This window comes from Prosopis cineraria, unplaced genomic scaffold, assembly GCF_029017545.1.
Source record: "Prosopis cineraria cultivar Desert tree isolate PC_DT_omini unplaced genomic scaffold, ASM2901754v1 PC2, whole genome shotgun sequence".
Classification (NCBI taxonomy): domain Eukaryota; kingdom Viridiplantae; phylum Streptophyta; class Magnoliopsida; order Fabales; family Fabaceae; genus Prosopis; species Prosopis cineraria.
The window spans coordinates 12,836,726-12,851,789 of NW_026555333.1; the positions used below are offsets into that span (position 1 = coordinate 12,836,726).

A 15,064-nucleotide genomic window follows, 5' to 3' on the forward strand; every position below is an offset into this window, starting at 1 on the left:
CGAAGCACTCAGCAGAAAGAATTGCCACATTTTAAAGTGACTCTGAAGCTACTTTCTTTATCGTTATCACCTACTAGATAACACTGACATGGAAGTTCATGTAGCAAAAGATATGAAAAGAAACCCACATTTCTGCTGCTTCTAACTCCTATTTTCACTCTAGTCGTGTTTAACATTTGAAATGTATTACTAATATAATGTTATTGTCCCTAAGCTAGAAAGACTTGCTGAGAAGAAAAAGGATTATTGTCAAATTTAAAAAGTGACATGATCTAGCATGTTTTTTTTTTAAAAAAAAAAAATCCTGTTCAGGTGTCAGTTTATTGGATATAATTCAATTCGAGATATAGCCGGCCCAACTGAAATTTAAACATTGATTCATTATGTTGTAAGAAAATGATCTCTTTTACTAAATCAGTCCGTGTTACTTATGATCCCAACATGTTGTGTTGTAAATAATAAGAAGCATGGCGTGTGTAAGAAGTGGTGGTGTCATTTCAGATAAAGAATCGCAGGAGGTGTCGCTCAAAGCAACAAAGAAGCCATCCCCTAAAACACCCAACTGTGCGTACAAAGTGGGGCTTTCGTGGTTGAATGAGGAAGCGACGCGTGCACACACATACTCCTCATGCAAATCCCTCATTTGCATTTGACATCACCAACTAACCAACGTCGAATATGTTCCCTCCAAATTCCTCCCTTTTTATGATTTTAATTGTTAATTTCCTTTCCTTCTGCGTTCAGGCTCTGCTAATGTCAGTCACACACAGACAGTGAGCGACAATTTGATGAGCCTAAAACACTAAATCAGTTCCAAAACATCAATAATCAGCCTCATGACAACGAGAATTATGCTCTCACCCTTTTCTTTCTTTCTTTCTTTCTTATCATTTGTGTTGCCTAATGTCAAGCCTCTTTGTGTTTTTCTTTGGTCACAGAATCCCATTCACCTCACCTGCATGGATGGTCTTTATTGCTTAGCTCTTTTTTTTTTTTTTGTGCTTAAATTAATTTATTGGCCCCCACTAAAGTCTGTCTTTTCATCTTTTTTTTTTTTTTAACCGGCGTCACACTGCACGAGAGTTATCATGTGAATGTTTTCAGGGGAAGGCAAAGATATCGGCGTTATATCAGTGCCCAATTATTTGGTCCAAAAGAATTGCTTCTCATGCTGCACGCCTTCATTTTGTGAGTTTCTAGTGCACGCCTTCATTTTCCCTCCAAGTGCTTTGGTTTCCTCTCCTCTTTCAGTCTTCACAAACTCATATGTGTATATATGTGTGATGATTTAGATATTAATGCTTTATAAATATGTTATTGATTTGTTAAAATTTAAAATAAATAAATATAGATTATTAGAATTGGTTTAAACACTCAGACTAAAAAAACAAGAAGAAAATATAGTAGGAAAATCAAATTCATTCCGTTCAACCTAATAAATGAATCCAGTTTATATAATAATATTTGTTATGATTCTGTTATAATTTAACAAGTTTTTATTTTTATTATTGAGTCAAATATCCCATCATTGTTTATTCGTTTATGTTGTCATTTTTGGTTTCTAGTTAAGTCTAGATATTTTTTTATATATTCCACATTCTGTTCACATTTTCGTTTTCTTCCACTTGTAAGGGTGCTCCTGAGTGTCATTTGATAGAGAAGGAACTTGACAAGCTCTGACTTCCCAGGGTCCCCCCGCATAATTGGAAAAGATATATATATCATTCTCCATGAATTAATTAATAATAATCATAATCATAATATTTTTAATTTTCATTATTGTCCTAGAATTAATTTATAGGGGCCACAAGTTAATCGATCGTGGATTATGATAGTCTACCCTTCACACCGTCATTATCTTAATTAATCATCAAGTGAGCTAAAATTTAGCTAGTCACATCTTTGAAATGAAGTTCAGATTTGCTATAATTAAGTGGTTTAAATTGAAGATATTATGATGCCAAAAATGTCAATTCTCATTTCATGAGATGAGAGTGGTCATGTGGACTCTCTGACTTCTGGTATTAGTTTTAATCATGATATGCGTAGTTCACCTAAAGCTGAGGTGTTAGTTACCCAATTCAACCAGAGATCCCATAATTACTAAAATTTAAATTTCTTCTTATAGAAAATAAATTTTTTGATTTCAGGGCTGATGATAAACATGCATGTAAAAATATGCAATACTCGAATGATATGGCAGAATGTTGAGCTTATATATCACTTCATATTTATATGTTCTAACATTTAGAAGATAAATAAAACCATCTAATAATGCTTAACTTTTTAGTTTCCAAGATATTTACAAATATCAAATTGGTATAGTAAAAATTGAAAAATATGTAAACAACATATATTATTGAATACATGAACAATATAAAGTAACCACATAGAATTTGTCATCTAAAGAGCAAACTTTGAGAATCGACAATTTACAAGGTTAGAATATAATAAAAATGATAGTAATAATAGATCCGTTTCAACAAAAAAATAATAATAATTGATGCAATTATATTACAATATGTTTTGTGAAAAGTATAATTTTTTATCTATTTTATAATCCTTATTATAATTTATAAGTTACTTGATGAGATATTAATTAAATTTTTTAATATTATCTTTATTTAAAGTTATTAACTATGGAAAATAATGGAATGTAAATATCAAAATTTTCATTTAAATACATGTGAAATATTTTTTTATTTTCAGACAAAATTAATGACTTAATCATCTTTTATTAATTACAGTGAGATAATTAGATATGGTTTATAATAGTGGTATATTGATGTTAGGAAGGGGCAAAAACGCCTTTCTTCTTTGATTGGGAGAATTATAATTGAAAATTTGTAAGGGGATTTTTCTTTTTGGACAAGAAAATTTGCAAGGAGACTGGTTACAATGAAGCATCGTTTTCGATTGAATTTAGTTGAAGTTTTGGTTTTTGCCGTATGAAAGTCAGCCATTTCCATATTAATATCCTTAATATTCCAAAGTGTGATTCTCCCATTTTGACTTGAATCTTATATACCATATATACATTTAAAAATTTACACACACACACAGAGAGGAGGAAGAGTATAGTCTAATTTGATTGGATTTGAGTTGAGTGCGTTAGTTTTACTAAAATGTTCATCATTAACTTTGAAAGCTACTCCTCTCATGAAATCCTCATTTTAATATGTGCAATCAAGAAAAATCATTGAGAAAAAATTACTCTGTTCAATATTATCAGACATTTTTTCTTATCAAATTATGCTTTCAAAAAATTAGTCAATTGAAAAACCTTATTAATTATGCTCTCTGATTAATGAATACTCCCTCTAGTCCTATTTATAGGATAAAGTGAGAAAAATTTTTTAGTTCCATTTATAGGGCACCTTATTAAATTTTCAACACAAGTTTTCTCTTTTACTCTCCATTGAATGTTGGAGAGAATAAATTTATTGTTAAAGTATGCATATTTAATAGGAGTAAAAATGAGATTTTATTAAATTTTAAGATAAAATTACTAAGTTTTAAATTTTTTTTCTGATGAAACATGTTGAAAGTAACTTACAAATAAGATTAGATGAGTAATTTTGCAAAAAAATTATTAATTACATATAATTAGAATACCTAAATTTTGAATATGATACTTTTAAAAAATGTTTTATGAGTTATGATACTCAGCAAAAAGAGTATAAATTTGGAAGAATGGGAAAAACTGAAGTCCTACATGTAAGACCAAATTAAAACAAGGGCTTTAACTATTTTCTACATTTAAGTTTAGAAGCTTGAAATTTATATAAACTTTATTGTAAATGAGTTTTTCGGTAAGTCATGGTTTTTTTTTTTTGAATGAAAAGACATGGTCAAGACCGTGTTAGGGTTACAAAAGTCAAGACACATCAGAGTTCAATATGTTCCTACATCTCATAGGCAAACGTTATAAATAGAAAGATCATATTTATCATGCGAAGTTTCTTGTGCGAGCAAATCAACACATTTGTTTGCCTATTTGAAAATATGATAAAAAATAACCGTCTAATTTCTCATAGTAAGCTCCCTTATTTTCTTGATAGTTGCTATTAGAAGATGGCTTTTGGAAAAGTTATGTTGAACAAAAGAGAGAGCTTTCATAAAATCAGTATATAAATTAATCTTGATAAGATTAGTATTTCAATCAATTTGAAGGCTTTCTAAATGAAGTCATGGTTTTACCTCCGGAAAAGAAGCAGCAGGCAGCTTCACTTGAATGACGACACACAGAATTTTAGTGGACTGACAGAGAAGGGCTTCGGTTTGTTTGCCCTCTGTTACTTTTCATCACTTTTACTATAATAATTTACTGTTTGGGTAGAGTTTTTACATTGCAACCTAATCTGTATCTTTAAAAATTATTCAATTTAAATCATTAATTTTAATCTAACAGTCTATCATTACATTTGATCTCACTAGCTTGGTCTGAGTGAGTTATTCGTTTAATTTTTACCCAATCGTCTCCACGGTTAAAATAAACTGAACTATAACTTTTTCCCTTCCATCTAGTCTCCCACCTCCACAAAAATATTTGCATATATAAAAAAATATGAATTTAAATTCTCTAAAATTGATATCTGTAAATTCATGCAAAGTTTGTTTTTTTATAAAAGAAATAAAATTTTATATTTTATATAAAATAATAAAATGAGGAAAAAATAATATTCCCTCCGTTAAAAAATGTAAGGCATTTTTAATCGAATCTCACCCTCTAATAAAGTAGTTATCTACTTTCAAACTAGTATTAGTTTTTTATATTCACCTCTATTAAATACTTTACAATAAATATAAGGTCATTGTCAATAAGGCACTATTAAAAGAAGGGAATGATTACACCTTGAAAGACTAAAAATACCTTATATTTTTGAACATCTAACTCTTCAAATAATGCTTTATATTTTTGAACGGATGGAGTATATTTCTTTTATTTTGGCCAAATAAAGTGAATCGATATTACATTTATTAACATGTGAATAATTAATATTATTACTTGTGATTAATCCCTCCTTAAGGTTGAGGTTTACTTTTTTGAAATTTTCTTTTGTTATGCGCGAGCTATTAGTCATTATATATCCGAAAAATTATACTGAAGCCAGTGTTTTAAACTAAGATTATTAGTTAAACTAGTATAGCCTCTTAGCTATAAATTATTTGCTCGCATTGTTTAAAAAAAAACTTGTTAAGGATGTGTTTTTAAGGATTTTGGAATGTTAAATTATTTTAATGTAAAGTTTTATTAATAAAAGAAATTATAAAATCTTTAATAGAATATTCAACGAAAGTTAAAAATTACGTCAAAGTGAAGGCTATAATTCTGGTAAATTTAAAGGTCTTTATATTTATAAGTAAATGAGCAAATTACCTTCTTTAAGTTTAGTGACACTATAAACTTTAAACTAATTTATTATACAAGTTATTTTTTTAATTTTTAAAAACAGTACTATCTGACCCTTGTCAAATATATGCTAGCCAAATATTTGCCCATTTATCCTATATTTATTCATACATCATATAAATACCAGCCATATATATAATTTTAAAAAATTAATATAGAATATTAATATACAAATTCTATCAAATTAGACTATTATGAATAATAATTATTCCGATAATTCCTAGTAATGTTCTCATCTGCTTAGCTATATGATAAAATGTGGACACACACCAACACGCGTGTTTGTTTGTTTTAGTGTGATTAAGATTGATTCACACGTCATGTTGGAAATTGCATTAGTTGCGAGATTCAAATAACGTCGGGATATAACCATTCTCCTTCTTCTTCTTGTTTTTTGGCGTTAACATAACCATCCCTATGCATGTCGCGATCGACGTCAAAATAATTGAAGAAAAATGGAGGGCTTTGAATAATTAATTGCTTCTAAATGTCATTTTCCTTTGATGTCATCTTCGGAGAATTCCAAGGCTTTGATAGAAGTTGAGAAATTATTAACTATTACATCTACGTTAAGAGTTATTTTTATTTTTTAACTGCACATGAAAAATCATAAATGCTCATAAACTCGATCATGGATCTATTCTGTCTCTTAATTTTATTTTATTTTTTTTGTCATCACCCTAACATTAAAAACACTTAACATTCATTAATCATAAGTGAGTCAGACTATTTTTTAATATTTTTTTATTAGGTTAATGGTTATTGTTGCCTCCCAACTCAAATATTTTATATTAAAAATTATAATGTAGAGCTCACTAATAGTTAGTTAACAGTGAGAAAATAGCAAGGTAATAAAAAACGAAAGCTTTAAAATTAAGAAATAAAATTGACTTACAATTGAATTTGTAAGCATTTATGACCTTTTATGTATAATTTAAAGATAAAAATGACCTTAATCCCTTCATTTAATAATATTTTTCCTGACCTGAGGCATTTAAAAGTTATAGGTCCTTGTGTTTCTCTTCTGAAGCGATGGACACTAGAATTTTTATTTAATTTATAAATCCGGATTTTATGATCTTGAGAGGCAATGATGCCGCAGAAGTTGATCAAATGTATAAAATAAGAGGAAAGAAACCAACTCCAAATAAATATCCCAATAAGTTGTTTTGAGTAATTTATGGAAAACGATGATGGAGGCTCAAAACTTGTGAACAAGTTGGCACATTTTCTAAGCCAATATGATGATGGCGACAACTTTGAATATAAGCATACTTATGAAGTAATTTAGGTGAGTCCTTGACGCAAGGCTTCCATGCAAATTCAAAGCATAAAATTATCTAACATGTCAAAATTTTAGAAAACCTAGATTAAAAAAATATTAACATTTATAATTATTTTCAGAGTTAAAGTTATTAATAGATTTCAAGGGAATTTTTATTAAAAAAATTACTTCTGAAATTATTTAAATATAAACGAGCCTTAAAATGTAAATTTTTTTAAAAAAATATTTTAAGAAAGAATATATGCCTTGAGGTACAACTTTTAAAATTTTGAATGTTCTAGATCTGAACTACTGATATCACAAATTTATTTGTAGCCATCCGACTTTTCTAATTTAGATTTTTGAAAAAGCTATATAATTTTTTATGGTAATAATATACTTCGTAAAATGTATAATTTATATATTTAAAATCTGATTGAATATAAAGATTGAATCATATCAATACCAAATATCAAATCTATAGACAACCGTACCGCTCGGATGAAATAGCATAGCTATTTTGTTGAATTCTATCCTTTTTTAATAAACGAAGAAAGTAAGAAAACAACTACTTTACAAAGTAAGAAGGAAGATTGCGAAGGTCTTCCACAAGTAAAATTTTGGAGTCAGGTTTTTATTAAAAAAAAAAAAATTGAAGTCAGGTTCTTTCCATACAAGTCCCTCCACTTATTTTTTTTATACAATTATTTATTATTTATGGACAGTAGGATCATATTAGTACTTAAAATTACTGGTTAAGCTAATGCAAATCCTTACTAGCTAGTTAAGCTACGTGCGTGTTGGCATCCCTCCGCTTACTTTTCATTGTATATATTACAGCCATTAGAACAAATCTTGAATATATAATCTAAATATAATCTTTTACATGATAATTTTTTAAAAACTTTTTCCACCCTAGTTTTGAGTTGTTCGTATCCAGTTTTAGTAGCTTAAAATTATTTATTTTCACAATTGTATATTTTAATAATAATTTCTAAGACATTAAATTTTTACCATTCAAAATATGATCTAATCATTAAAATGGGGAGCGGAAAGTAAATTAAAAAAAAAGTAATGTCAATCTGGCCTAAACCCTACCTACTACCTAGTTTCCTAAGGTAATTTTCTATTCAAAGTTGGTGTAGTAAGTAGTTATGAATAGATAATTCAAACAGCAAGGCCTAATCATATGAAAAAAACAACGTAATTTTGACTTCTATAGAGTTTGAAATGTATATATTAATTTTCCCCATCTTTTGCCAGCTAGAACTTGATGAACAGTTTTTGGCCCAAAAAAAGAAGTATCCATATTTACTTACACTCCTAACCAAAGGGGGCAAGAAAAAGAAAAAGAAAAAGAAAATCAAAATAAAATGTGGGTGAAATTTATGCATGAGCCAACAATTTAAGAAACAAAGAAAGAAAAAGGTACACAATGTTGTCGTCGTCGTCGTAGGGCACTGCCCTAAACCTGTACCTGTAATGCCTTTGGGACAGCATCATTATGAGGAAGATGATGACTATGTTGATGAAGCCCATTGGTGGCTACGACCCCAGAAGCAGAGGAGGCTTCCCTACTTTTCAGGACGCCCATCTTCCTCAAAACTTCTTCTCCCCAGTCCCACAGGTTCAGCACCATGAACGTCCCAATCCCTCCGATCAGTCCATAGGCTATTGAATACGTCAGCGGCATCAGAATCAACGTCATGAACGCTGGTATCGCCTGCTTCATGTCGTCCCATTTGATCTCCACCACCGACCTCATCATCAGCACCCCCACCAGGATCAGCGGCGGCCCCACCGCCCACGCCGGTATCGACGCTAGCAACGGTGTGAAGAACAGGGCCATGAAGAAATACGCCGCCACTGTCAGGGCTGTTATCCCCGTCCTGCCTCCTTCGCGTATCCCCGTTGACGACTCTATGAACGCCGTTACTGGTGACGTGCCCAGCAGGGACCCCACCACGATCGACGTGGCGTCCGACATGAAGGCGAAGTACTGACCCTCGAAGCCCCCTTTCTCGTCCGAGAAGCCGGCGAATCGGGCCATGGAATACAGCGTGCCCGTCGTGTCGAGAATATCTACGTAGAGGAAGGTCACTAGAGCTTCCCAGAAATACCCTTTGCCTATATCCTTGAAGCTCAACGCACCGGCTGTGCTCTTTATAGTGTGCACGTCCACCACTTTCTTGAAATACTCGTGGGCCGAGTTGCCGGAGACAGTGTTCGGGAACGCCGTGACTTTTGTGTTGCGGAACCACGACACGGCGGTGACGAACAAGATGCCGTAGATCATTGCGCCCTTGATGTTTTTCACCAGACAGTAAGCGATGATAATGAAGCCCACCACACCGAGCCATAATGTCGGGCTTTCCATTCTATCTCGCAGGCATAGGATATCGCCAGAGACGGTCCCACCCGGGAGCAAGCTAATGGTGCCATTACCGGCGGTTATGACCGGTGCGAGGGAAGCCCGGGAGGAATCGGGGCAGCCACCGAGGGTGAGAAGGGTAGACGGGCTGTACCCGATTAAGCCGATTCCTTGATTGTTCTGAAACCCGATGAATGCGAGGAAGAGTCCGATTCCGGCGGAGGAGCTGATCCGGACGGGTTTGGGCACGAGTTTAGCGAGTCTGGCACGCAACCCGACTGCGGAGATGAGCAAGAAGATCAAGCCTTCGATGAAGACGGCGGCGAGGGCACTCTGGTAGGAGATATTACCCGACCCGTGAAAGCCAACCACGGTATATGCGAAATAAGCGTTGGTGCCCATACCTGGTGCGAGACCCAAAGGAAGGTTAGCGAAAGCACCCATTATGATGCAGCCAATGAAGGAGGAAGCGGCGGTGGCGACGATCAAGTCTTTGCGAGTTTTCTCAAGGCAGGCGGCGTAACCCGGATTCACCGGGTCAAATTTACAGGAACTATCAGGCTGAATGACGCGGAGAGACGACCCAGTGCAGTTCGAAACAGAGATGGTGGGGTCCGAACAGAGAGGGACGCAATCGGAAACAGAGCAAGTACCGCCAGAGTCGGTAAGGATGGAAGCGTTGACGGCTAAGATGTAAGCCATGGTAAGGAAGGTGGCGGTGCCGGCCCGCAGCTCAGTGGTGAAGGTGGTGTTGCGCTCGGAGAGCCTGAACCGTTTGCCTATTCTGCTATTCGCCACGTAAGAGTTGAGGCGAGACACAGGCTTGGGACGAGAGTCCACTGGGAGTGGTGGTGACGCCTCCATCTCTGTGAAATCCAAATCCTGGAGCACGAATTGATTTTCCAGGCTTTGTATTTATATATATATATATATATATATTTCACGAAAGTTTGTGATTATATTGGATCATGGATAGTGGGATTACTATAAACTAAGAAACAGAGTGGATTTGCAGAGACAGAGAGAAATGGCAAGTTTTGGACTGTGAAATTATTTTTCTTTAGGGGGGATAGATTCCGGGGCAAGGGGATCTTTTTCAATATGGAGAGGTATCTTCTCAAGCAAAGAGTCCTATAGTTTTTATTTTATTCCGTTTCTTAATTATCTGATTGTTTTTTTTTTTTTTCAATTTAGAACGATATACATATATACACACGCATCACTCAGCTACGTGTGTGAACAGAGATGGACGTTCCTGAATTTGACGTATCGATTTTTTTATTCTTCTTTATCCTCGTTGTTTTGGTTTTTGCATTATCTATTATTAACCGTTGGATGAATAGTGCGATGGTTCAAGAGTGGACCACAGTGGAGATACTGTTTATACCAGCCGGGCTGTGGCTTGCTTCCTACTTCCTTGTTGGGTTGGGTTAGGTTTCATGCATTTTGACTTTGAATTTCCTTTTCTCGCGTGTTATTCATTCATTCATATTTTTATTTTAATTTTCTATGTGAAGAAAAATTAATGGGAACGATAATAATACAATGTTTTGTTTCGGGTGTAAACTTCAAAGGACGAAAACGTGGACAATCCATGCACATTGGCTATGTCTGTAAGGGGGTTCTGAGAGAGAGGGATGGGGACAATTCAGAGCAACGTGTCGAGTTGACTTTGTTTTGTTTCTTCAATACATATATTTGTTGGTCGTGGGTTTTGGCTGATGCACACACAAACTTTGTTCTGATTCGCTGCTAGCGATGTGCATAGTATTCCATGTATGACGACAGATCCGAGATTCATGAAATTCAAGGTCTAGAAAAAGGGCTTCCTGTTTCTGTTTCTGCTTCTGCTTCTGTTTCGAGTGTGGTGGGAATGAATGATGGTATTATTAAAAAATAGGAGGCACTTTTCTGTCATTACGTGATTAATCAAACATGATAACTATTATTTATTTCCCTCTGTCAGGTCAAAGCCTGAAGCACATGTTGAAAAGTTTTGTTTAATCCAAAGGAAACCGTGTTCTCACCGTCCCATGATCTGTTTATGAGGAATATGTGAATGACGTGATGAACTATATGCACAACTTTAAATTGAAGCAATAGTGCGTGAGAAAGCAAGCAGCCGTACATAGCATATGGGGTTGGAGAGATATTTGTTTGGTTTATTTTTAGGAAAAATAGAAATTAAAAAAAAAATCCAGATGGTATGTGGCGTGGGTGGTGATCTTATCTGGCGGAGAGGGTATTTATGATGAAGAGAGAGACAATAATTGAGATGGAACTACCAGTGCCCCATGGAGGCAGGCATTGTAGTTTTCAGAATTGAATCTCTGCAGCTACTTTTGTACATTGCCTGAGAATTGGCCTGCCCATTTGTTTGCTTTTCTTGTGTAATGCTCCTCACACATCCATTCCTTTGATGGCTTAGCCTAATATGTGTCACAATCTCTACACAACAAGATTGGACAAATCATGCAAGTGTGCAACATTCAGTTATCTGATCTCTTCTATTCAATTGTCACTGCTTGTAATTCAGGAGATAATAATTTTTTTATCCTATTTATGAGACATGATAAGTTTTCTCTTTTACTCCCCAATAAATATTACAAACCACTGATGATTGGTTCTAATGAAATTGATGGGTGCCTTAAAATGTAATGAATTGATATTTGAATTTTATAAAAAAATGCTTATATTTAACGCTTAACTATATTTTAAAATAAAATTATTTCTATAGAAAGACACCCGTATGTAATAAAAAAAGCATATTATTAATATATATACATATATAACTATTTGTCAAATTTTTAAAGAGGACTAATGAGTTTTAATTTTTTTTAATAACAATAAAATATGTTAGAAGTGACGTATGAAAAAAAAATTAAAGTGATTATATTCAAATTAAAATAAATCTTGAATTGTGGAGATCAAGTTTAATCAATCTAATTAAGATCATTATTTGGCACAAGTAAGATTATCAACTTAGCAGCGGCAGCAAGAAGAATGCCAACATAATAAATGCTGAGAAGCATTGGATCCCAACCCTAATAAATGAGCAAAACCTAGTAGTGCAGGCCATGTACAATGCTGTTGAGCTGCTAGATCCATGAGGCTTTTTACCCCTAGGTTGAGGAATTTTTATATCAACTTTTTGTACCAACTTATTGTAAAATGACTTGATAAAAATTAATTCACGGAAAAGGAAGACACTTGAAAAAGCCTATGCGTAGTTTTGTGTCTAACGATTTCTTTTTATCTAATATAAGGTTTATTCACGGTGGTTGGACTGACGGCAAGGAACTTGATTTCCTTTAGATCGATAAAGCCAAGGATTTGAACCTTAAATATTTTAAAAAAACTTACTATTAATTGGGTCTAATAATGTCTGTGTCTAGTTTAATAGTGTTGGATATTGGATAATTATATTACATGATTAATTTCATTCTTCACTTTTGGATAAAGAAGGGTGAAAGAAAATAATAAAGAGAAAGTGAAATTTTACTTTTGACAATTGCCGCCCATGCATCTTATTCTTTCCAATAATAAGAAGTCATGAAATTAAAATAGTTGAGTCATCATCATAAGGTTAATTTGGACAATAGGAAGAAAAAGAGATGTATGCCAATCACAAGTGTCGCATGGACACGAGTAGATAACATTTTTTGGGGCAGAGGCAATGGTATATATTATTGTTGTTGTTGTTGTTAAAGTAAAACTCACTCGGTTTGTTTATGTTTGTTTGGAACTTTCAAGTTGCAGCCATCCAATTATATTTCTGTCGTCCACAGGCAGTTTGTTGGCTTCCCTATCATTACTTACTGATAGCAGCAGATATTATATCAATATGGGTACAAATTATGGCAAAATATTACGTATAATCATACCAATTAATTATGGTTCAAATCCTAATGAATAGCTCCCTAACACTCCAAATCTTTCCTTCCCGTCATCATGATGACACCCACAAGGCACAGTATATAGAGGGATTCACCAAAAAGTAAAATCATTTATTTTTAACTAATCTCACAGTTTTTCAAATACGCTAGTGCACGATACTATATTTTCTTTTCACGTTTGTTGAATTGCATTCTTGGGTCACTGAATGGGATAAAGTAGAAATAAGTTATTTTAGGCAACTAATTAACGCTATATATATAGATATAATTCTGGCTTGACTATAACTTCAGTTCCTTATGAACAAGACGCGGAAACATATATTATTTAACTTATTTATAATATTATTGTCATTAGATTTATTATACTTCAATCAGTCAATCCTGCAAAAAATTGATGTAAAGATATTGATGCTAATCCGAACTTTTATTTAAGAAGATGGATCAAGTGAATTAATCATCAATTGTCATTTAGTTTAAGCTCTTTGTAATTAGAATGAGGAGTTCATATTATGATTTATATAGCTATATAATCTCCAATGGTAGGTTTCATTAATTTGCCTGCGCTTGAAAAATATTAGAGACTATATATATAATATAATATGAAAGACGGTAACCTACAATTGGGACTTGAATTTGAATATCTCTGGAAAGCAACGGTATTGGAATCAAGGAAGGTTTTAGGAAATTAAACAAAAAATCAGGAATTGGAGAAATGATTAGCTCTTGCCAATACTAGTTCATAATCATGTCTTTAAGGACGTAAACATGCTTCTCATATGTTTTCTAAGAACTTAATCATTCATTTCTCCCTCTTTACTTGACTGCTTTTAATGCATGATCAAGTGGGATCTCTTCTTTCTTTCTTTTCTCTTTTCCCATCTCTCTTTTAATAATTCGTTTATTTTATAACCCTAGAAAATTCACCATGAGATTTGTTGAAGAATAGTTATTAGTAAACAAAGATTCGAGCATGATTAAGTGGGATCTTTAATTTCTCGAGACACTTCTTATTCCTAAAATCATGAGGAGTTTCACTGAATCCTACCAACAACTTTAGACAAAGCAAAAAGATCGCACTTCAAATCAAAATCCAATATGCAAGAAAAATGATAGTTTATTCTGATGAGTGTGTCCCACTTTCTTTCTGTTGTGCGTGTTTGAATGGTCCTCAAGCAGATCCAAGCACCACAAGGGATTAGAAGCAAGAAAAAAAAGAGGCTAATTTAATTCCCTCCTGTCTTGTTTCCTACCTATTAAGAGTGGGGAGCCATCACTTGGAAAGGGGAAAAAGAACAAATGGATGAGAACAGTGGAAGAATGATATATTTTAACCCAAAACTCCAATACTCAAATTCACAAGTCTCTTTTCTTTATTATATATTAATTATTAAAGTCAATTTTATTATATATGTGGGACTTTTACATAGGTTTTAGTTTAATTATATAACTTATCAATTTCCTAGATTTTTAAGTGTGAGTCCGCAAGCTTTCCATTTCAAAAAAACCACATGTTATATTCCTACCCTTGCAATATGGGCCAGAATACTCGTTACAATATAGGTAGAATAAATCCCATTTTAAACTTCCAACGAGTGTGTAAGGAATTATTTTTTTTCTGGCCTTCACTTTTTAAAGTAAAAGTTCAGAAAAATTGAGTTGCAGAAAATTCACGACATGCAAAATCAAATTTCACAAATCAAAGAAGATATTTATAAAGACACTGATTTATAAATTATTTATCAACGAAATCCAAACACGCGTCTTTAGAAAGCATGCATCAGACGGAAGCTTTATAGCAGCCTTGGGTGGCACTAATATTTCTGGCTTTACTTTGCGAAAGGTGATGGTGGCCTGAAAGTACAGGTTGGCTTGAACTCCTATAAATCCATCTATTGTGTGCGTGTGTGTCCATCTGAAAAATCCAAACTTACTTTCTTTCAGGACGTAACATGAATTGGTGTATCATGTGAAGTTGGAGATGACTTTAGGGTCATTGTCCTTGGAGTGGTTAGATTTGTACCTGTGAGTGCTTTATATCACACCTAGAATTCCATGGATGGCTGCTAGTAGCCAATTGTGTGAAAACAAAATCCCAGATTTTATCACAGTGATGAAGCTGT

General features: G+C 33.4%; 1 protein-coding gene across 1 annotated transcript; it reads right to left on the reverse strand.

The window, feature by feature from the left end:
* Positions 1 to 7,908: 7,908 nt before the first annotated feature.
* LOC129300235 (adenine/guanine permease AZG1) lies at positions 7,909 to 10,146 on the reverse strand. Its single transcript, XM_054938784.1, has one exon. It carries the CDS (start codon positions 9,910 to 9,912, stop codon positions 8,143 to 8,145), a length of 1,770 nt encoding a protein of 589 aa, XP_054794759.1. The 5' UTR covers positions 9,913 to 10,146; the 3' UTR covers positions 7,909 to 8,142.
* Between the last annotated feature and the right edge of the window lie 4,918 nt (positions 10,147 to 15,064).

Coding starts and splice junctions, on each gene's coding strand:
- LOC129300235 (XM_054938784.1), bottom strand. CDS start 9,912: ATGGAGGCGTCACCACCACTCCCAGTGGACTCTCGTCCCAAGCCTGTG.